At 32.9% G+C, this 23,426-nt stretch overlaps 3 protein-coding genes across 6 annotated transcripts in view; 2 read left to right on the top strand and 1 right to left on the bottom strand.

Annotated features, from left to right (window-relative positions):
- LOC101891492 (adenosine deaminase AGSA) overlaps nucleotides 1–15,093 on the bottom strand; it is a 35,225-nt gene extending 20,132 nt beyond the window's left edge. Inside the window, exon 1 of the mRNA XM_005190720.4 lies at nucleotides 14,567–15,093. The gene's annotated coding sequence lies outside the window, so the exon portion shown is untranslated. The remainder of the gene's footprint in view (nucleotides 1–14,566) is intronic.
- Nucleotides 3,787–10,355, top strand: LOC101892524 (uncharacterized). 2 transcript variants are annotated; one of them, XM_020039359.2, is made up of 9 exons: nucleotides 3,787–3,929; nucleotides 3,982–4,470; nucleotides 4,525–4,602; nucleotides 4,661–4,831; nucleotides 4,891–5,013; nucleotides 5,082–5,261; nucleotides 5,368–5,542; nucleotides 9,681–9,960; nucleotides 10,024–10,355. In XM_020039359.2, exons 1-9 carry the CDS (start codon nucleotides 3,831–3,833, stop codon nucleotides 10,250–10,252), a joined length of 1,824 nt encoding a protein of 607 aa, XP_019894918.2. In that variant the 5' UTR covers nucleotides 3,787–3,830; the 3' UTR covers nucleotides 10,253–10,355. The 2 variants fall into 2 exon arrangements, with proteins under 2 accessions (XP_019894918.2, XP_011295513.2); XM_011297211.3 differs by having other exon boundaries at nucleotides 4,525–4,605; nucleotides 4,903–5,013.
- Nucleotides 15,094–18,181: 3,088 nt separating the features above from the next.
- On the top strand, nucleotides 18,182–23,158 carry LOC101890969 (luc7-like protein 3). Of its 3 annotated transcripts, XR_009341771.1 has the most exons (7): nucleotides 18,185–18,613; nucleotides 18,705–18,728; nucleotides 18,794–19,656; nucleotides 19,718–19,785; nucleotides 19,840–20,096; nucleotides 20,613–20,722; nucleotides 22,642–23,158. XR_009341771.1 is itself a non-coding variant. In XM_020039361.2 (6 exons), exons 1-5 carry the CDS (start codon nucleotides 18,536–18,538, stop codon nucleotides 19,926–19,928), a joined length of 1,122 nt encoding a protein of 373 aa, XP_019894920.1. In that variant the 5' UTR covers nucleotides 18,182–18,535; the 3' UTR covers nucleotides 19,929–19,958; nucleotides 22,642–23,158. The 3 variants fall into 3 exon arrangements, 1 of the variants encoding a protein (XP_019894920.1); XM_020039361.2 differs by lacking the exon at nucleotides 20,613–20,722 and having other exon boundaries at nucleotides 18,182–18,613; nucleotides 19,840–19,958; XR_002195357.2 differs by lacking the exon at nucleotides 20,613–20,722.
- The last annotated feature ends 268 nt before the right edge of the window (nucleotides 23,159–23,426 follow it).

The following is a 23,426-nucleotide window of genomic DNA, read 5'->3' as shown; positions in this document are numbered from 1 at the left end:
AACTCTAGATTTTGTTGATGCATGCGTTGAAATAAACATTTTGAAAACACCCGAATTTGAATGTTTTCTGAACAATTTTTTTGTTATTGAAAAGAAAACACATACATAAAGAAAAAAGATGACATATTAGGCCAAGAAAATAAGTTTTTGCGATAAAAATATGTTATTTCTGAAAAATTTATGCTGTTTCTGTGTGTTTAAATACATGTGTACATGTGTGTAGTCTGAAGACGAAGAAAACAAAAAAACACTCGCATTCATAATATATTTATGAATGCGAGTGTTTTTTTGTTTTCTTCGTCTTCAGACTCGGAGCATGAATCCAAAGTGGCATTAATAGGAAAATATTCGTAACAAATTCAGTCCTTTAACATTGTCTGAAATAGAGTAAGTGTTGGTGAATAGAATAAAACTGAAAATAGAATAAAACGGCCACTTTCACCAACTCCTTGTTCCGCACAAAAATAACTACATACTTTGTTTTCGATAGCATACTACCTATCGTGTACAACTTCGAGTAGAAACAATTCGATAACGACTGCGGTGATCCGCGTAAACTAGATTACGATGCTGAAGTACTCGATTTCGAGTGCGATGATTTGGCCCCAGCCTGGGTTTGCTGCTATCTGTAATACTTACACCAAGCATGTAAACGTCTGTATGCATGTATACATACATACTAGCTGACCCTGGTGCGCTTCGCTACCTACCCTTTGCTTTTATATGCATTCAAACTGTTTTACACAAATATTTTGTAGTTTTAAATAAAAATACATGGTAGAATCAAAGAAGGTAAAGCCCATCTTTGCCTTTTCTGTAACTGAGCTTGTCAAATAAATCTTTCAAATGAACTGTCACAACCATGGTAGAAATTCCAGGTAGCAACATAGGCGAAAATTTCAAAAAGCAACTTTTGTAGAAACTGGATATGTCAAAATTGTAAGCAAATCGAATTCAGTTGGCAAAGGAAATTTTCTTATTTGAAATGACTTTACCTTCTTAATTTTCCATGGAAATTTGAGGCAAATTGTTTCTCACCAATCAGAACATTAAATTTCGAAACATTGAAGAATATTGTTTATTTTTGAATTTGTATTGAAATTTCAATTTTGCAAGGAAATGTTGTGTTGATGTGACTGTCGTACTGTTTTGCTCTGTCCCCGAATTAAGAGAATTCGATGAAAGCAAACAATAGTATACTATTGTTTGCTTTTAATATCCCGTGGAATGGCAATCTCAGTAGGAACAAATCCCGCAAGAATTCGGAGACCTCAAATGTCTTCATGTCAGAAGAATTGAATATCTACAGAAACCATGACCATATGGTACAATATGGAGGTAGAACAGCTTCGTAAGACTACAGAAATACAGCCCTGAGGCTATGCCCGCTTCCTGTCAGAATTTTTCAAAATTATATCCAACAAGTTGTTTTGAGTCAAATATCGCGAAAGATGAATGAAATGTCTGAATGTTCTCTCAAATATATGATCCTAAGTGTTCAATTCCGTGGCAAATCTGGTTAATTCCATTAATGCGCACCCCGCAATTTAAGTCTCTTACAATCATGGATTTTGAAAATATTTTGTTTTCATTTTTCAAAACAGTAATATCCAGGGTACAATAAGGAGGTAGAACAGCTTCGTAAAACTACAAAAATACAGCCCTGAGGCTATGCCCGCTTCCTGTCAGACTCATTCAAAATTATTGCTTTCATTTTTTTATATTTTTCCTCATTTTTAAAATGAGTGAAATTGCGTGAAAGAGTGAAAATGAATAAAATGTCTGAATTTTTCTCTCAAAAATATGATCCTTACTGTTCAATCTTTCAATTTCATGGCTATACTGGTTAATAGCTTTAATGCGCGAGCCGCAATTCATGTGCCTTCCCAATCATTGGTTTTAAAAATATTTTTTTTTTTCAAAACAAACAATTAATACAAAACAATTAATACATACACAAAATTGGAGGAAGTCGGGCACACTTTGAAAAAAATTGTAATCAGCTGTTAGCTTTACCTTACCTTTTTATTGTACCATGATAATACCCACACAAATTGTATGTTCCAGAACCTGAAAGAATCTACTAGTTTTACAATATTCTCCAATATCATAAAGGGAAAATCGGTTATCGTATTAGAAACTTTTACATTCTTGCAGTTCCGGAACAGATCAAAAATTGGCAGAAGTCGGGCACAATCAGAAAAAAATTGTAATCAGCTGGTAGCTCTACCTTACCTTCTTATTGTATCATGCATGACCATATCTTTTTGTTTTTTTTTATAAAAATAAACAAGCAAGGAGTATGTAATATTATATTGGTTATTTCTATTCTATCTATTTCAAATTGGTTTTTATAAAGATGATACATTTGCCTATTAAATTATCCAATTTTTTTTTTTTACCGGGGAACATAATCATTCGAGCTATATTTTGGGCTTATTCCATTCAGTCGGGCAGATGTATACCCTAAGCCTATGCTCATATATTTAAATATATTATTACTTGGGTTATGAGTATTACAAATGATGGCCGCTAGTTCCATCAAAATCATTTTGACAATGAGATTTTGTCAAATCGACAATTTTGAAAAAAAAAATGTTAACATATTCTACCATGTAAAAATAAAACACATTCAAGAACTCAGAAAACTTATTTGTTGTAATGCTTTGGGATATAAAATATTTTTTTTCCTTCAGGTGCTTAAAAAAACAAATCGATAGATCTACCCTCACGTGAACAGCTGACAGTGAAAAAAGCAGGAACGTGGTAAATTTTGTCCGCATGTACAAAGATTTTGTCTTTAGGATTTATAAATTGTCACAACAAATGCCAACCGTACAGGAAACTGCATTGTTGTAGCTATTGGAGGGATTCTAGGAGGCAAAATATATATCAACTTATATATTTCCCCGTAATAATTGTAGCCTCGATTAAGTTGCTGTGTAGGTTTTTACTCTCAGCCTAGTTAGCCAAATTCTGGCATACATTCCAAACTTCATTGAAATTCGGCATACCTAGCGTGTTGGGTTAATCAAAGGACGAAATCAGGCGAAAAAGTTATATAGGAACTATATCCAAATCTGTAGAGAATTTCATTGAAATTGGAGAAATATAACGTGTTTTGTACATCAAATAGATGAGATCGGCTGAGAAGATATATGGGGGCTATATCCAAATCTGAACTGATTTCAATATAATTTGGCAGATAATTTTGTTTAGAGAAATTCCATCACACATTGTGTTTGATGCATCTAATACAGAGATCGGCCGAAAATATGTATGGGAGAGTTCACTATAATTTGGTAAATTTATTTTTGTTCCAAATTTCGCTACACTTTCAGTAGATAAGTGCGTAAAAATTTAATTTTTTTGGAGTTACCTCCGATTCTGATGCTATGTCTCCAATTCCAAGTGGAATTTCAAAAATTTATATAGCCTATGTTACTTTCAGGGGATGCTGTAGTATACTTGAAAATTATCAGGAAAACTGTTCAGCGGCTTCCGAGCCGATAAATTATAAACAAACAATCAAACGTACAAACTTAATATTAATATATCCTGCACGGTGTGGTTGGTGAGTGTATAAGATGTAATAAAAGATAACAATCTGTCCTCTTCATTGTGCCTACAAGTTTTACTAGGTGTTTGAGTATGGGAACGATGTAAACAATTGTAAAATGTTCCGGAACACAACCATTTTTGACATATTTTGTATAAATTCTAATTTAATTTCGCTTTCGACCATAACCAAATCAGTCGTTAAATAAAACAAATATTTGATTTCAGCCAATTCGTCAAAATATTATTGAAAGCGTCCTGTTGTAGACAAAATGTCCCGCAGCAATGATAAACAAGCAACGTTTGAGAACCAAAAACCCGAATGTAGTCGAAGCCCCAGACCGCAGTATCTTTTTCAAGACCCCAGACAGGTAAATCGCATTTAGCAGACGGTGAGGATCAATTAATAAGACCATTTTTTAGAGATTGCGCCACTACAAGTCACAAGGGAGACCCTTTGATCCAAATATTGACCTAGATGGTTATCGTTTCCACAACAGCCTGGAGCAGGACCCGCCAAACTTGATGGGGCGCACGCTTGATATTTTGGGGGAGGTTGAGCGAGAAAGGCGGATAGTAATGGAGCGTGCTAGGACTGCGCCATCGACTTCCTGTGAATACAAGCAAAACAAGGAGCGGCCCAGTCTAAAAGTAAGCCGCAATATCGGCATGACCAGATGTCGTTTACCAAACACTAGGGTACAGAACGGCCATGTGGGTGGCTATGCCACGGATTGGGATAACGAATCTCGCCCAAGTGTGGCGGGCAGATCTACCATGCGAGTTCTGGCACCATTACATATCGACCCCAATACACGTGCCCTGCCATCTCCCGACGTTGCGAGACGTCTTGAGAGCAGCAAATCTCCTTCGTCGCCGATCGCTTTCCATCGTCCAGCAAATAACACTGGGGTAAGAGTAGTAACTCACATCACCAAGCTTCCTCTCCTTAAAAATTCTTTGCAGATCCAACAGATTTTTGAAACCACCTCGGGCATGCCTGAAGGAAGGACCTTTAAACAGCCTTTTGATCATTCGGATATCGTGGTAAGAACTAAGTTTGGTATATACCGCCCTACTAGTAAGTCTCTCCGATTTCTAGGACATGGGGGAAGACACCAGTGTCAATGACCTAACATTCGATGCTCCCAATGCAGATTCAACGCATTACTCAATTGTCAATGAACTGGAAGCGCCAGACGCCAACAATAAGGAATTCCCACTTAAATCAACGAATAATGTAGCAATGGTATCTCAGATTGAAGCACCGCAGGTAATTTGACTTTGTTTTCATTCGTGGAAGAGATTTTCGTTCCCTTTAGATAGATATAGCTTCATTTACAGGAACAATCGAAGGGTCAAGGACCTGAGGACTTTCCATATTCGCCGAATGTAAACGATAATAGGCAGCGAATTGCCCATTCGGCAGATTTCAATGGGTCAGGCAAACACGATGTAGGTAAAATTTCGACAATAACAATAGACGGGCATGGTAAAAAGAAGCTTTTTATTTCCGACAATAGTCATGGACATATGGTTACAGCGGCAATGGGCGAGGGACCCAACCCTGTCCGAACTCCAGTTTGCCACATGCCGTTGCAGGTACGAATATCTGTGCCAATCAAGACCCACATCTGGATGGCACATCGAACGGGGAATCAAAATGCGCGAGAAAGGGGGCAGCCCCGCCAACTCCATATGAGGTAAATTGAGTTGAAATACCACTGAACACATGCTCTCTTCGTCTGGTATCCAATCCACTACTAATGCACTAAATCGATGAAAAATACACATACATACTTTCTGCAGATGATGAACAGTATTACGAATAACACGATGTCCTTGCGCTACCACCCCGAGGGTATAAATTCGAGTGTACATGGACGTATAACCCATAGAACTTTGACTTCGAATCCATTTGCCGAATGTTCAAAGCAAAAACGTTGTGGTCGTGTGCAATTTAGTGGCTCCCATCATGCGGAAGGTAATTCACCAATTGTCGGCACCAATAATCAGGTTTGTTGTGGAAACCTTATCGACTCGAGTTACGATAAATCGATCGAAATGCTTCATATTTGGCTGAACGTTTATGGAAATTGTAAAATATCAATTGTTTCCACAAGAGGCGTTTATATTTCATGTCAATGGTGACTTCCTACTAGGCAATTTCGATTCGACAAATTCGCCAGATTCGGTCTCCATAACATACACGTATATCTAAATGTAAGGCATATATTTGAACTAAGCTTATAAACAACAGCGACAACAATAGGGAAGAATAATTAACAGCCTTTTTTTGTAACAATTTTTTCCCATTCGTTCGTAAAGTTGTCGATAGAATATACTTTGTTTTTTGGAGCTAGTGCTTATTCTGCCAGTGGCATACACACGAAGACCTTTATTTTTCCGGGCATTTTTGATTATAATCAAGCTTAGATCGAGTTCGGAGATGGGTAATAACGGTCCATCCCTTCTGGTACATACCCCACAATAGTTCGAAATTTTCAAAAAATATTTTACTGCACAGAAAAGGGACAGATAATCAAATTTGGTACCAACTTTGCAAATCCTAAGACTTGCATCAGTGCTAGTTCAGGTGCGAACATGGACAATATTGGTCCCCTCCATCAAGTACCTCCCCCACAAAGGGTCAAAATTTTGAATAATTATAACTCTTATAAACTGTGATGTAAGAGTCCGATTGTCTTCGAATTACACATATTACAATATTTTTTCAACCCAAGGTCTGGTGTGAAGATGGAATATATCGGTCCACTCCTTCGGAACCTACTCCATAAGGGGTTAAACATTTGAATAATCGTGACACAAGTCAAAATATATTTAAATAATCGAACATTGGCTGAGAGTATACATCTGGCGGCAAGACCGACTGAGACTCGAAAATACGTGAACCGCATTTGCATGGAACAATTAATAGGTCAAAACGCTCATTGTGAATGCAATCACAGTACGAAAGATCAGCAAAAAGTAAACAAATTTTGACATGTAGTCGGATTGGTGCAACACCTTATTATTCCGCCATGAGTATTTTCATTAGTTTGTGGGTTTTAGAAACTCCTCCCCACATTTGTTTATTTTTTGCGGAAAGCAAAAACACAAAAGCTCTTCGGGAGAGAGTGGTTTACTCAGTGTTTGCAAATTCTTGTCAGACAAGAAGTTCTTCTGCAATCATACCCTCCACCATGGAAGGGATGGTATATTAATTTTGTCATTCTGTTTGTAATACTTCCTAATACTCTTAGTCGAATTAATGAGGCCTGTTTGGCTATCTATCTCCTAAAATCAATATGCGGCTCATTTTATTTGACGAGGAGCTTTGAGATTTGACATAATAAGTTACCTTGTATCTAGGATAATAGGTATTAAAAATGAGATAAATCGGTAACGGTTCCTTCCGATATTTGGTATTTTGAAAATTGATGCCACATTTTCTAACGCATCTTATTAAAATTTGATCGTAATTGTTTCTGATCGCAATTGTTTCTATCTCCGGTGATTTTCTATATTGGTCGTATACAACGGCACATTCCGATATTTTCCGATATAGATAATAATAATAATAATCTGGTAGTTTCATAATTTTAACTGCATCCTCCAACCGATTTCACCTTACGTTCTTTCTTCCTTCTTTGTTTTCAATAAAATACACAAACACCGGTCTTTCTGGTTCCTCCCCCCACGGGGCCTCAACATTTTGAATAATCATATATTATATAAAATGCGGAGAGATAGTTGTCTATAAATTTCTCACATCCCAATATTTCTACCAACACCAGATGGAACCGGAACGGTTGACAAATTTGTATATTCGATATAGATAATAATAATAATAATCTGGTAGTTTCATAATTTTAACTGCATCCTCCAACCGATTTCACCTTACGTTCTTTCTTCCTTCTTTGTTTTCAATAAAATACACAAACACCGGTCTTTCTGGTTCCTCCCCGGTTGACAAATTTGTATATTCATAAACATCGCAAAATGCAAAATAATCATCGTATTCTTTTCAAACTTTGCACATCCCAGCACCTCTGCATACACAAGATCGGATGTAAAGATGGGACGCAGCTCAGTTTGGAAATTCATAAATCAATTGTATACACACAAAATCAGAGGTGGGAACTGTTTTTTATGCATTAAAATTTGACAAGGTAAATTACAGAAAATGCAGAGCTGGGAATGCTAATTTGAAATGAGGTTACCTGTATTTCATTGTACCATGGATAATATCAGATCGGACAAGACAACTACTTTTGACGTCCATTTTACAATAAACTTAGTAATTTTTACACTTTTGTAATTTGACTGGCTTTTAATTTCAAATCCCAATTATGTCTTTTGACAGCAACATTGTTCTCGTATTTTCAAATTTAAAATTTGCGTCTGTCAAATTCATTTTGACAATGAGATGTTGTCAAATGGATAATTTTGAAAAAATTGCAAACATATGATTGCTTGACTTTACCTTCTTAACTCTACCATGACTTGTGTACTCAAAATTGAAATACATTTACAATTTTATTTTAAAACCAAGTTATCAATAAAATAAGTATGGATTTTGCTTGAAACTGCTAATTTTGCTTGACTAAAAAAATTATTTTAAATCTTACTATAAAACAAGTAAAACAAGTCCGGCCGGGCCGAACTTTTTATGCCGTCCACCATTTGGAACGATTTTGGCAATTTTCAAAAAAATAAAATCCATTAAAAATTCTTTTAAAATCTTAAAAATACCGAATGCAGCCGTTATATTAGGGTCTATTCGACGTTTGTCATAAGCCATTACAATATTCAAATGCGAAATTTGAAAAAAAAATCGGTGAATAATGTCGCTAAATCATCAAAACACCGAATATCGGGAGGTGTCGTTATATGTGGGCTATACGAAGGCGTGGACTTGCACGGACAATTTTCTGTCATAGGCTGTAGTATCCATTACGAACTTCAAATACGAAATTTGAAATGTTTCCGGTGAATAATGTCGCATGAATTTGGTGATTTAACAAAATACTAAAAATAGGGAGGTACCAATATATGAGGCCCATACCAAAACATGGACCTACATAGCCCATTTTTAGTACCAAAAGTCCTGCAGACGTAATATATATTTGGGTAAAATGTTATCGACCTACTTCATTTCTTTCGGAAGCTAGAGCGATTTCCACAGACGGACGGACAGACATAGCTAAATCGACATTGAATTTTATGCTGATCAAGCATATATATACTTTGTGGGGTCTAAAATGTATATTTTGAGGTGTTACAAATGGAGGGTATACAAATAACCATTTCATTTTTTTTTAAGATCCACTAAAACGATTCTATTTTTAATGACTTCAAAAGAAAAGAGTTTTAATTCTTGTTTGCATTTTAGGAACTTGTAGTATTTTTTGTATCGCCTCTCCTTGAAGTTACTTCAATACAGTAGCTTTCCAATTTCACGAACCGCTGCAAATTTGAATATTCCAATCATGGTAGAACCATGGTACAATAAGGAGGTAGAATAGCTTCGTAAAACTACAGAAATACAGAACTGAGGCTATGTCCGCTTCCTGTCAAATTTGCATGCAACAATTGTTTTAATTTATTCAATATTTTTCCTCATTTTTAAAATCAGTTAAACAGCGGGAAATAATGAATGAAATGTCTGGATTTCTTTCAAAAATATGATCTAAACAGTTCTATCTTTCAATTATCAATTATACCAGCTGGCCTGAAAGGTTTCCTTTCTTACTCTACTTCCAACAATATTTTTACCTTTAACATCGAAATTGGCAACCCAAAGCAGACAATTTTGAATTATTTGATTATTTTGAAGTACTAATTGCAGTATAGACACATGGTAGAATCAAAAAAGTAAAGTCATGCAGAAATATGTTTACAATTTTTTCTTTTTTTCGAAATCATTGGTTTGACAACATCTCATTGTCAAAATATATTTTTATAAATTCATTGTAAATACACAAATCAGCAATGAAACCCTAGTTTTGATGCAGTAAAATTTGACAAGGTAAATTACAGAAAATGCAGAGATGGGTATGCTTATTTTGTCCGTAATTTACAATCATCTTAAAACATGCTTTTCACTAAATTTTGTCTAGTTCGCAATCCTCGGAAAGCACGTCTTCTTAAAAACCAAATCGAAAACTTAGTGGAAGACTCATACTGCCCCGGCTTAATACAAGCAACACTTGATGGCATAGAAAACTTTAACGAACACTCCATGAATATGACACTGCGCAATGCCGAAACATTACCTGACTTCAACGAAACATCTATGCGTTTACAGGAAGAAGATCCAATGACTCTACTTGAAGCCTTTGCCATAAGGATTGATAAAGAACGCTCCATAACTTTGGCCAGCGATGAACCGAGTGCATGGTATTTAAAAAGGGCGATCCCAATTAATTGCATTTATCGAACAACTGCACTTTTCCTTTTTAGTATCGAAAAGCATTTTGCTACCCAAGTTCAGTCAGAGTTGAATCAGTCAGTCAAATGCCTGCTTGTTTCGGAAACACTTTTCAATCAAAATTATTTGGATAAAAGCCATAGCTCCTCGTTGAGAACAAATATCGAAAAATATGAATACAGTTTACACGCATTTTGCCCGGAAATTCAGTGTATCTCTTATGTCGGACATACCGAAGGCATAAACGAAAGCAGCAATTAATTGCAGACATATGTACATATATTTCCCATGTAGTAAAATGTGTGCATGTTTTTCACACAAAACAATAAATTCTTAATAACTCTATTTTGGCTCTATTGAAAAATCAGTGTTTTATTTTCATAATTTTGGTTTTTATTTTCCAATATTTCGACTGTCGCCGGCAGTCATCTTCAGGGAAATGCAACAAACAATATAAATATATATATATATATATATATATATATATATATATATATATATATATATATATATATATATATATATATATATATATATATATATATATATATATATATATATATATATATATATTTTTTTTTATATATATATACAAATATTTATATTTATATATATATACACTGGTGGCCAAAACTAAAGCAACTTAAATCGCAAAGACAATGAATGTCCTGTAACTTTTACAAAAATAAACAAATCGTAATTATTTTTCCACTTTTAAATGAGGGGTTTAATTCACTTTTAAGAAACTAAAAATAAAAATACAAACGTAATTTTGAATGAAAAATAATATGTGGAAAACTAAAATGACCCAATTTTTGCTTGGTCAAAACTAAAGCAACTTTTGATTTTTTATTTTAAAATAATTACATTTTGGCTAGTAGTCGATAGCTTAACCATTATTTTTAATAGCAGCTGCACTCCCACGAGGCATTGAATCTATAACACGCTCAATTTGATCCTTGGGTGTACTTTCCCAGGCACCCCGAATTCTTTAGAAAATGTTGTGCTTATTTATTTCCGAATCTCGCTTGATCTTCCTATCTACGATACTCCAAAGGTTTTCTATGGAGTATAGGTCAGGTGATTGTGCCGGCCATAACAAAACATCAATTTTTGACTCCCGCAACCAATATTTGAAAGTTTTGATACAAGTTTGGGATCATTGTCATGCTGAAACACCCAAATCAGCCGAATATTTTACTCAGCGTAAGGGAACAACGTGATGTCCAACACATCTTTGTAAACAAACCGATCCACAACTTCCTTTATTTTATTGATAGGCCCAAATCCATACAAAGAAAAACAGCGCCACGCCATTTTTGACCCTCCCTCATGCTTCACTGTACCTTTGCAACACTGCGGCTTGAGTCCTTCATTTTTTGGTCTTCTCACCGTAAAATTTTTCACGTCTGAGCCTTTAATATTAAACGTAGACTCATCCCAGAAATAATGTTTTTTTTTCATTGAGCTTAATTCCACTTAATATTATCGTTTCCGATAGCCTTTTTGATTTTTTCAGATATAAATGGTTTTTTGATGTCTTACGGGCATCCAGACCAGCTGCGCACTGATCTCGAGCTTATATCCAATGATTGCTCTCTCACCAATCCAGTTGAACTCTTAAATAGTTGTTTTTTATTTCTCTCACAATTTGTGGATCAGTACGGGCTGAAGTTTTTCACGGCCTTCATCCGTTATAGACTGTTACTACTGATCCAGTTTCAAAAAACCGACTTAGTATACAGAAATATTTATGAAATCACATAAATATTTATGAAATATTTCTCGGAAATCATTTTCTGTGATATGTTGTTTTGAAGGTCACTGATAATTTTCTGTTTTATTCAGGTACTGTATTTGCTTCTAGCCATTTTTAAAATTTTTTTGGGCATTCCTTAAAAAACGAAAAGAAAAACTTATACTGTTGTACAGAACTTCTCAAAGAGGGATTTATGAGAAGCGAAATTGTCGAAGGAAGCAAAGAGCGATAAGTATCACGGTAAAAACAACTGAAATTGCAGCAGTTATATGAATGTACAACAGAGTTGCTTTAGTTTTGTCCAAGCCAAAATCGGGGTAATTGACTTTACCGTACATTATTTTTTATATAAAAATGAATTTTGGTTTTATGTTTTAGGTTTTTAAAAAGTGAATAAAGTACCTAATGTAAAACAATTTTAACTTTCTCATTTCAGGGCATTCATTCTCCTTGTAATTTCAGTTGCTTTATATATATATATATATATATATATATATATATATATATATATATATATATATATATATATATATATATATATATATATATCATGAAATATAAAAAAAAAAAAAAAAAAAATATATATATATATATATATATATATATATATATATATATATATATATATATATATATATATATATATATATATATATATATATATATATATAAATAAATATTTTGATATATATATTTATATATATATCAAAATATTTATATTTTATATATATATATATATATATATATATATATATATATATATATATATATATATATATATATATATATATATATATATATATATATATATATATATATATATATATATATATATATATATATGTACATATATATACATACATATAAACCCCCAGGCGGGGTCTTGATCCCGGACTTTCGGGTCAAAAATCTGGGATCCCGGGTCCGTCCACCAAGAAAAAATAATTTCCCGGGATCAGGGTAAAAATACCTACCTCTTGAAAAAATTTCGAAAAAATTGAAGAGTTTTTACTAAACTAGAGTTGTTTCATATATATATACAAAAGATCTTTTGTTAGCAAAAATTTTTGTATGTGTAAAATTTTCAAAATATTGAAACCTATGGTCCGATCTCTACCATCTTTATAACATATATTATGTTGTCATCTTTATAACAGATATTGTGTTTTTTTTTTTTTTAAAAAAAGATACAATTTATAATCTATTTTTATAGCTCATTGTCCCCAGTTAACCGTGATAATTAATTAATCACAGTAATTGTAAAGTATGTTCTTCAGAGCCATGTTTATATATATATATCATATATTTATATATATATCAAAATATTTATATTTATATATATATATATATATATATATATATATATATATATATATATATATATATATATATATATATATATATATATATATATATATATATATATATATATATATATATATATATATATATATATATATATGTACATATATATACATACATATAAACCCCCAGGCGGGGTCTTGATCCCGGACTTTCGGGTCAAAAATCTGGGATCCCGGGTCCGTCCACCAAGAAAAAATAGTTTCCCGGGATCAGGGTAAAAATACCTACCTCTTGAAAAAATTTCGAAAAAATTGAAGAGTTTTTACTAAACTAGAGTTGTTTCATATATATACAAAAGATCTTTTGTTAGCAAAAATTTTTGTATGTGTAAAATTTTCAAAATATTGAAACCTATGGTCCGATCTCTACCATCTTTATAACATATATTATGTTGTCATCTTTATAACAGATATTGTGTTTTTTTTTTTTTTTTAAAAAGATACAATTTATAATCTATTTTTATAGCTCATTGTCCCCAGTTAACCGTGATAATTAATTAATCACAGTAATTGTAAAGTATGTTCTTCAGAGCCATGTTTATATATATATATCATATATTTATATATATATCAAAATATTTATATTTATATATATATATATATATATATATATATATATATATATATATATATATATATATATATATATATATATATATATATATATATATATATATATATGTACATATATATACATACATATAAACCCCCAGGCGGGGTCTTGATCCCGGACTTTCGGGTCAAAAATCTGGGATCCCGGGTCCGTCCACCAAGAAAAAATAGTTTCCCGGGATCAGGGTAAAAATACCTACCTCTTGAAAAAATTTCGAAAAAATTGAAGAGTTTTTACTAAACTAGAGTTGTTTCATATATATACAAAAGATCTTTTGTTAGCAAAAATTTTTGTATGTGTAAAATTTTCAAAATATTGAAACCTATGGTCCGATCTCTACCATCTTTATAACATATATTATGTTGTCATCTTTATAACAGATATTGTGTTTTTTTTTAAAAAAAAAAGATACAATTTATAATCTATTTTTATAGCTCATTGTCCCCAGTTAACCGTGATAATTAATTAATCACAGTAAATGTAAAGTATGTTCTTCAGAGCCATGTTTAAATCTTTGTTTGCATTTTTATACGCTCAATTCACAATTACATGTATTTTCATAAAGAAAGCATTGCAAACATACGAATAGCTCGGTTATACTACCTTAAATTCTTAATTGTACCATGGATAACATTTTTGCAGCGTTACATAAAATTCGACGGACTCGGTCGGTTAACTTCCCTACCATAGTGGGAAAGTTAAATGTTTATGTACGCTACGTCGAGTTTTAAGTAACGCTGTTAAAAGTACGCTGATAAAAATGAAAAGGGAATTGGGGTTCGATATTTATTCTATTAAAAACTTGTAATAATTAATTGTTTCTTTTTTTATAAACCTACCTATATAGATGCTGTTGGCCAACAGTTTTATTTTATAAAGATGCAGGCTATATTTACATTAAACCTGTTGTGGTTATTAGTTCATTTTGTAATGCATTAAAATATGACATAAATCTTCGTTCGAAGCGAGAGAGAGATAATGGGGCCGGCCTACGGTCCTGTGCTTTTATTATGTCTTTCATTTATCACTCTCACTCAATAAAGCTAGTGTGAAGGCAACACGTTGAACATAACAAGTAAATGCATATTAATTGAATCATACACACACGCCTATACAAGTTAGCATTTTAAACAAAATTAAATTCAACTTATTTTTTCATGTTTTTCTGACACCAAATGTGCCAAACATATTTCTAAGAATGCCAGGAAAATCAATCGTTAAAAATAACAGTATAAGCCACTCTTGCACTAAACTTGTTGGGCAAAACCCTTGTTCTCCAAACAAATGGAATGCAAATTAAAATTATCCGCACCTTGTTTAACTAGAACTGATGGAACAAAGCAACGAAATTGTACACTCCACAAGAATGTGAGTAAATCTGTTCAGAGTTCTTCCCGTAAGGCTTACGGCGTAAGCCATTGATCAAAATAAAGTGTTGTGGTGTTAGTGAGAGACTGGTTTCTCATGTGTGAAACAAAAGAAGGGAAAGAGAAACGAAAATAACAACTGCTGATATATCGTATGTTCGTCACAGAAATTATAGCTCGTTTAGATACAAAATGTTATCCGGATTAACCCATATTACCGGGATTTATTGCTTAATTTTGATTTATTCAACCAGATTTACCACACAAAAATAGATCTTCTCTGCGTGGAAATTCATACTAACGAAAAACATCACTGGGCAATAACACTACTATTGCGGTACACTGCGTTACGAAAAAACTTAATTAGCTCATAATTCATTGGAGGATACTTTAAGAGAGTATTTAAGCACGCAAGACTAAACCACTGAATTAATCTACAATAGTATAAATGCGCTGAAAAAAAACTGAGGTAAAGGCAACTCCGAACTATGTTCTCATTGTGTCAAATTGATCTTTAAAACATACAACAATTGGTTTTGTTTATTTTACATTTTTTTTACAAAATGTTTATATTGGGGAAAACTAATTGGAATGTCGTGCGTATTCTAAAAAATTGAACAAATATTGAATGACACTATTTGCTTTGCTCCAGAACTGCAAGAAATTATTGAAATTTAATTGTTTTGTTTACATTTGTAGACATATAACTCCGACACTTGAATTGCGTACAAAAACAAATGTATGTGGCTGTTGCTACGTTTGACAATACTTGTATTATTCTACCATGCAGTTCTGAAAGATATCAAATATATGTAGCAGGTAGCTTTATTCTACACCTTGTTAATGTACCCAGTAAGTGTAAATTTAACAAGCCTTCTCACGTTTTATTCGTTGTTTGAATAGAATATTATTCATTTTTTACTACACATACTAATGTATATATTGACATTTGGTAGAATAATTACATGGTAGGGCAAAATGATTAAATTTAAAAAAACACAATCCTGAAGCTAGAGTCTTGTAACTTAACATTTACCAATAATAAATGCAATGCAGAAAATCGCGAAAAAACGAATGGAACGCCTTTCATTTTTCAATACAATTGCCTAATAACTAATAAAATTGCAATATTTTTTTATTCCAAAACGGAAACATTAGCTCTTCCCAAAAGCTATAATATGATTTTAAATTTCAACAGCATTTATTTATTTTGATTTTATTTAAAACTACCAGGAGAAAAATTGCATTCAGGCGATTTCTATGTCTCAAGGAAAAATGCAACTCTGTATCGGAGTCTTATAGTATCAAATAGATTTTAAAATACATTTTTAACAAAATTATTATATTGGGGTAAAATCAAAAAAACATGCATTCCATTCCACAAAATCAATCTAAGATAATAAGACAATATCCTTGATCCCAAAATTGTGCAATTTGTTGCCCATAACGTCGAAAATATGAATTTCATTTGCATCTGAATTTGAAGTAATTTAAAATTATTTTATTCAAAACAATACACAAATATACAAACTGTGTATATGTTTTTTGTGGAACTTATTTTTTGCTAGAATGATGATGAGTGGGTGGCTTCCACTCCGAACGAACCTTTCTGGTTCTCTGTATTTTTCTCATGATTTCTGTAAGAAATATACACCTTGTCAAATATTTTGTTTCAATATTTTTTACCGACGTTCCTTGGAAGCATGGTACAATAAGGAGCTAGAACAGCTTCGTAAGACTACAGAAATACAGCCCTGAGGCTATGCCCGCTTCCTGTCAAATTCGCATGCAACAAGTGGTTTTCACTTATTAAATATGTTTCCTCATTTTTAAAATCAGTTAAACATCGGGAAAAGTGAATGAAATGCCTGGATATTCTTTCAAAAATCTGATCTAGACAGTTCTATCTTTCAATTGCATGGTAAAACTTGCGAATAGCTTTAATGTGCGTCTCGCAATTTACGCGTCTTCTTATCAAATATATTGTTTTTATTTTTCAAAACAATATATGCATACACAAAATTTGCAGAAGTCGGGCACTCTTACACTGCCTTTACACGTTGGCATTTTTTAACCATGCCATTTTTTTGTTGGTAAAAGATGTAGAGAAACAAGGATAGAAAAAAATGGCACGATAAGCCACCGCACAGGGGTACATGCCATTTTCTTTGCATTTCTCTTTTTGTTTCTTCCAATTTTTTTATGATTTTGACATTTTATATCGTTTCTTTATTGTAATTTTTGATGCGTTTCTCTTATTGTGATGTGATGTGTTTAGTGATTGAATTGTATAGTGAATTATATGAAAATTAATTGGAAGTTTTAAAAAGTAAAAAAGAAAGTTAAAATAAAAGTTAATAATTTTAATAAATATGTGGACCAGATCGACAATAGAGCTTGGTGCACTATTATCGTAAAATGCCACCGTGTAAAGGCGCGAAGATTTACGCAGAAATTTTAAAAGAGAATTGATAAAAATGCCAGCTAAAAATGTCACCGTGTAAAGGCAGTGATAGTGCTTGGCATTTTTTCTGACATTTTATTCAGTATTTCGTATAGAGCTAATTGTTTGTAACAGATATTTATAAAGAAGTGATTTAAAATTAAATGTGTGAATCTAAAGAAGAAATGATGGAAAAAGTTATTGAGGTGTTAAATATTGCATTATTAACTTTTATTTTAACTCTCTTTTTTTACTTTTTAATACTTCCAATTAATTTTCATATAATTCACTATACAATTCAATCACTAAAAACATCACATCACAATAAAAGAAACGCATCAAAAATTACAATAAAGAAACGATATGAAATGTCTAAATCATAAAATCGGAAGATACAAAAAAAGAAATGCAAAGAAAATGGCATGCAACCCTGTGCGGTGGCTTATCGTGCCATTTTTTCTTCTATCCTTGTCTCTCTACACCTTTCACCAACAAAAAAATGGCATGATTAAAAAATGTCACTGTGTAAAGACAGTGTTAGAAACAAATTTTAATCAGCTGGTACCTCTACCTTACCTTTTTGTTGTAGCATGCTGGAAGTTTCATGTCCACCGTCAATTTTCAAAGATAGTGTGTATTAACAATAGATCAACCGTTAAATAAGTTGGTGTAACTTCACATAGTTGTTGATGAGAAATTCGGAAAATGATAAAATCGTGATTTTAGATCTCAAAAGTTACCAAAACAAAAGCGAAGTTACCAAGTTACCAGCACTAAAAAAACTTACCCATTTTGCTAGAATTCTACCAACTGTGGCAACCGTGGTTGTGTACATAGTTTCACCCCCTTCATACCTCTTGTCAATAAACTCATTTTCACATTAATGAAAATTTTCATAGTCTGGCAATAAGACTTGCTTTCGATACACAAGGAAATAAGCGTGTAGAATAGAATTAAATTTAGGAATTAATTGCATAAATCAAATAAGCAGCAAGAAAATGGTTGATGCAGCCAGGCAGATGCTGGATGAGTTAATGGGTAGGAACAGGAATTTGCACCCATCGGAAGCTCCGAAGGTAAGAGTTGGAGAAGTGCAAACCATAATTTTCTAAACGACGCCTAGACTATTTAATATATTTACGTATTTCACATTGTTTTCTTTTCCAGGCAGTCAACTGGGAGGATCCAGATGTAAGCTGCTAAATTTATTTAGAGAAGTTTTGAACATTTCCATTGACATCTCTTATTAATTTCAGCTTTGTCAGTATTTTTTGGTGAAATTTTGCCCACACGAGTTATTTGTTAATACTAGGGCCGATTTAGGTCCGTGTGACCGTATACACGACGAGGAAGCCAAACGACAGTACGAAAAGGCTAAACCTTCCATCATTAAAAAGCAGTACGAAGATGAGTTCTTATATTTTTGCAATTCTATGCTTAACGATGTGGATCGCAAAATACTCAAAGGTAAGCAGCGTTTGGCTCTTATACAAAAAGATCAGGGTCCTTCGTCGCACTATTCCCGATATCGCGAACAGCTGAATAATCTAAATGCGCGCATCAAAAAACTACTTGCGGAGGCGGAGGAAGCCGGCACGAGAGGTGATGTTGATCAAGCTAAGGATTTAATGATATTGTGTGAACAATTAAAAGATGAAAGAGACCTTTTAATGTCACAACAAGAGAATAGCGAAAAAGACGATAGATCGGAGACTTCGGAATCAGATGCAAATAAGGCACAATCACAATCGCCTACCAGTGACATCAACGGGTTTGAGAAATCGATGACAACAGATACCCACAGTACAATTGACGACGAAACATCTTCAAATACTACTAGTCAGAATAGTTTGAGGGCGTGGATAAAAGATATAGGTCATTTGCCTGAGAAGCAAATGGAGGTGTGCGAAGTTTGTGGTGCCTTTCTCATTGTAGGAGATGCCCAACAACGGATTGAAGATCACCTGATGGGGAAACAACATTTGGGATATTCCAAACTGCGTAAAGCTGTCGAGGAAATACATTTAAAGCGACAGATGGAGCGAGCAACCGACGATGATCGTAGAATCCGCGATGAACGTTCGCAGTCATACCGGGCATTTGACAGCGAAAAAAGGCGGTAAGATTAACCAGCAGCATATCTAGAAAGTACTAATATTTTTCGACATTTGTCATTGCAGAGAACGTGATTTAGATCGGGACCGTGATTTTCATCGTGGTAGTAGACGACAAAGCGATCGTCACCGTCGTAAGTCTTTACATTATTTTATAGTCAATACGAGTTAATTTCGCACCGTTTTAGGCCACCATAAATCTCATCGACGTCGTTCCCACTCACGAAACCGTCATGATCGACGGTACAGCCGCAGTCGCAGCCGTAGTCGTTACTAATGACAGGAGAAGCATTTCTAAACATCCGAGGTACACTTCCCTTATCTTAATAACAAAAAAATAATACCAATATGATTTCAAACAAATCATAAAACAAAAATAAGAAAACAAATCATTTAATAATCTAATACCACAGATTAAGAATATCGATCTTACACAACTTAGAAGGTAAGTGTCAATTTTATTGTGTTTAGTTTCAAACATACACTCCTCTTTACACAGGCATATATGTTTCTATAACATAGATTCTCATTGGACTTATTATTGCATGATTAGGTGTTGTAACGCTTTGATAGGGGAAACGATTGACTTCCATAACGTAGCCGAGAAATTAGCTTTTTGCGAAAGAGATATTTTAACTATTTTACTGAATTTCTTGCATTCAGTCCGACTTTTCCGATGTTCCCTGCTCTGCAGTTTAACTAAGTAGTGAATGTGGAACTAGAGAGATTTTGAGATATAATAATTTGTATGTGCTATATTGTATCTTTACTTTTACCTCACAAGTTCTTGTGTGTTTACACCGTTTATTAAAAAGGCTTCAGTTCCAATAGGACGATGACTCACAGAATGCATTATTTTAATCTGATTAAAACCCCTTTCATACAAGGTCGTCATAAAAAAGGTAATTGCCATGTTGAACTAATAATTGTCCTTTTGAAATTTTTGGAAACGATTCTTTAGGTATATAAGAGCAAATGATATAATTATTTTGATACTGAGGGAATCATTACTAAATTTGAGGGAGACAATTTTGTATAAATATCTTATCGATATACTACTCCGCTCTAAAGGTAACAAACACAATAATTCTCAAGTCCTTTTTGCTAAATCCTTGAATTTTTGAAAATTATTGAAATTTTAAAGTTAATAGATTGACTAACATGTACACTAAATAGTTAATGCTGCAAACCTCGTCGTACAGTAGTAATATGTAGGTCAAAGCAACCTGTAGATAAGTTTGTCTGCATATATTATACGAAAATTGACTGAATTTTATGCCAGCGAGACGTGTTGTGGAATTGAGAAACGTCATTCTGTTTATGTTTGTTGAAAGAAGATGAGTGCAAGTTTCTCTTTTGCATTCATTTTCTTTCGTTAAACGTAAAAAAGAATAGTATTGTTATGATGCGTGTCTGCGTACTTCCCAATCTTTCATGAGAGTATGGATGGCACTTTTTACTCATTATTATAAAAATATTGTAAAGAAGACACCTGTCTAACTTTGCTTAATACATTTTCCCAGTAACAATTTGCAAGTTCTCGGTATTACAGATCTAAAAATTGGTTACAAAATATCGAGTACGCAAACCCACTTATTGATACTAAGAATTCGATTTATTTTTTATAATTTAAAATATGTCTTTGTATTCGATATCCTGTAACTATTTGTAAAAAGGTTTATTTATTTTTAATTCATGCATATAAGAATCTGCGGCATCTGCATCTCCTTCCCAAATATTAAACGTCATTCGTCAGATTGATGAATTTCGATTACATTTATGCAATATTTTTATGCTTGCCGTCTGAAGTGAATTTATATATTCGGCAAATTCACCATTACCCTAAGAATTCGATTCGGAAATGTGTCTTATATTGCTTGCTATTTACCAAAAAAAAAAAAAGAAATAATTTCTAGGCGATTAAAAGATTGATATAAAAAACTGTTTTTATTTTAAAGTCCGTGAATAGAACATTGATGCTTTCGCTGTTTTCTCTTCAATGAAAATATTGTGGAGAAGTGGCAAATAAACGAAATAGTTTGTTGCATTTGCTATTAGCGTTGCACATCAAGAGGTATAATTGTCATTTGAAATTCAATTATTATCAAAAGCAGCCTTCGGGTCCGACCTTCGATCCATTTAATCTATCTGTCCCTCCTATTAATATTTGCAATATTTTTTATTAAAACGATGAAATATTGCTTGTCACTCTCAGAAACTCTTATTGTCGTGCCCATGTTTTAATACTTTTAATGTATATCATACCATAATCAAGCATTTGTACGGCCGCATTACCCACATACGCATGGGATGTGGCTCCATTAAAATTAACTAAAACTCAAAAACTTTTGAAAATGTTAAAATTCTCTCAGAAAAATGGAGTATACGAATGCTTTCAACATTAAATGTGCCATTTTTATCCACAATCTATGATCGTTGTTTTTATAAAATTTGCAATGGGACTAAACCTGACTATTTTGAATTAAAAAATATGTCATTCTGGAAATATTTGAAAATGGTAGATGTGATATCAACTAAATTTGTTCTCTAAATAATTTCGATCATACACCTATGCAAAATAAAATATTTACATTCGATTAATTTTTCACGCAATTCAATATCTTTCGGAAACGAAGAAGAAAATCAACAATAGAGTACCACTTTAATACTTATTAATATAACCAATTAGAAAACCGTAATCAAACCAAAATTGAGTTTCACAAATCAATTTTTCAGTTTTTTGAGTTTCAGATCAAATTACTAAATCAGAAAATTTAATCAAAAACGCGGTCCGCAATATTAAAGCATTGTTTTTACTTATTCCGACAGGAGGCTGGTATATCTGGCAGAGTAGGGCCTATACAAATCTGGAGGAAATTGTCAATCTATTAACTTTACAAGTTTCAATTAAGACATAAAATTACGGAAATTTGATTTAGATTTCATTCTCCGTATACGACAATACTAATCCATTTTTATAACAATTTTAGTTTGGATATACCTCAAGAAAGCAATACATCGTAAAGCAGTGTTTTGGAATCTGGAGGAATGGCACGTGCGTCTGAGAAGTGAACCAACCAAATTCATCGAATCGTGGAAAACGCACAGGTAACATAGATTTGGCATCTAAACATCATAAGTTGCCACACAGCATTAAGGTAGCTGAAATGAAGTCGTCTTTACGGAATGGATTAATTCAGAGGTGATTGCTAAATTTGTATTGCTTTTTTCGTTAGCATTTTGTAAAATTGATATTACAACCCCAGTTGTATATGATAAAATATATATACATACATAATATACTAAATTAAAACTGTGGTCTGTTCATGTTGCGGCGGGAAATGTATTTTACAAACACTCAAGTATGTGGTGAAAACGGTTTGAATCAATTTATAGTATCGTTAGTCGTTGATGATAAAAAAGTATCATTTGCATAATGCTTTATGTTAATATTTAAAAAATCAAATTACGTTTTCAATAAAATGTGAGCCACTTGTACTCATTTAATTGTTTTCTCTTTATACTTTAATTTGGATCGTGTTAATGCAGAATTTTCCCAGACATTGTTTGAAAACCTGGTGAAAAGTAGTCGCATACTTTTATCAATTTCTTACACCTAGTTTTTCGAACTATCCCTTACGATTGGATCCCTACTATCCCTTTCTGGATTAGCGGGGTATTTTCTTCGTGCTGATCAATCACCTTTTATTAAAATGTTATTGCAGTTACATCGATCAAATTTAGATCTGTCGAATCTCATAAAAATCCCTCAACA

The sequence above is a fragment of the Musca domestica genome, unplaced genomic scaffold (assembly GCF_030504385.1).
Source record: "Musca domestica strain aabys unplaced genomic scaffold, Musca_domestica.polishedcontigs.V.1.1 15, whole genome shotgun sequence".
Taxonomy (NCBI): domain Eukaryota; kingdom Metazoa; phylum Arthropoda; class Insecta; order Diptera; family Muscidae; genus Musca; species Musca domestica.
Note: the sequence above shows the minus strand (reverse complement) of the source record. Positions and strands in the feature narration are given on the sequence as shown.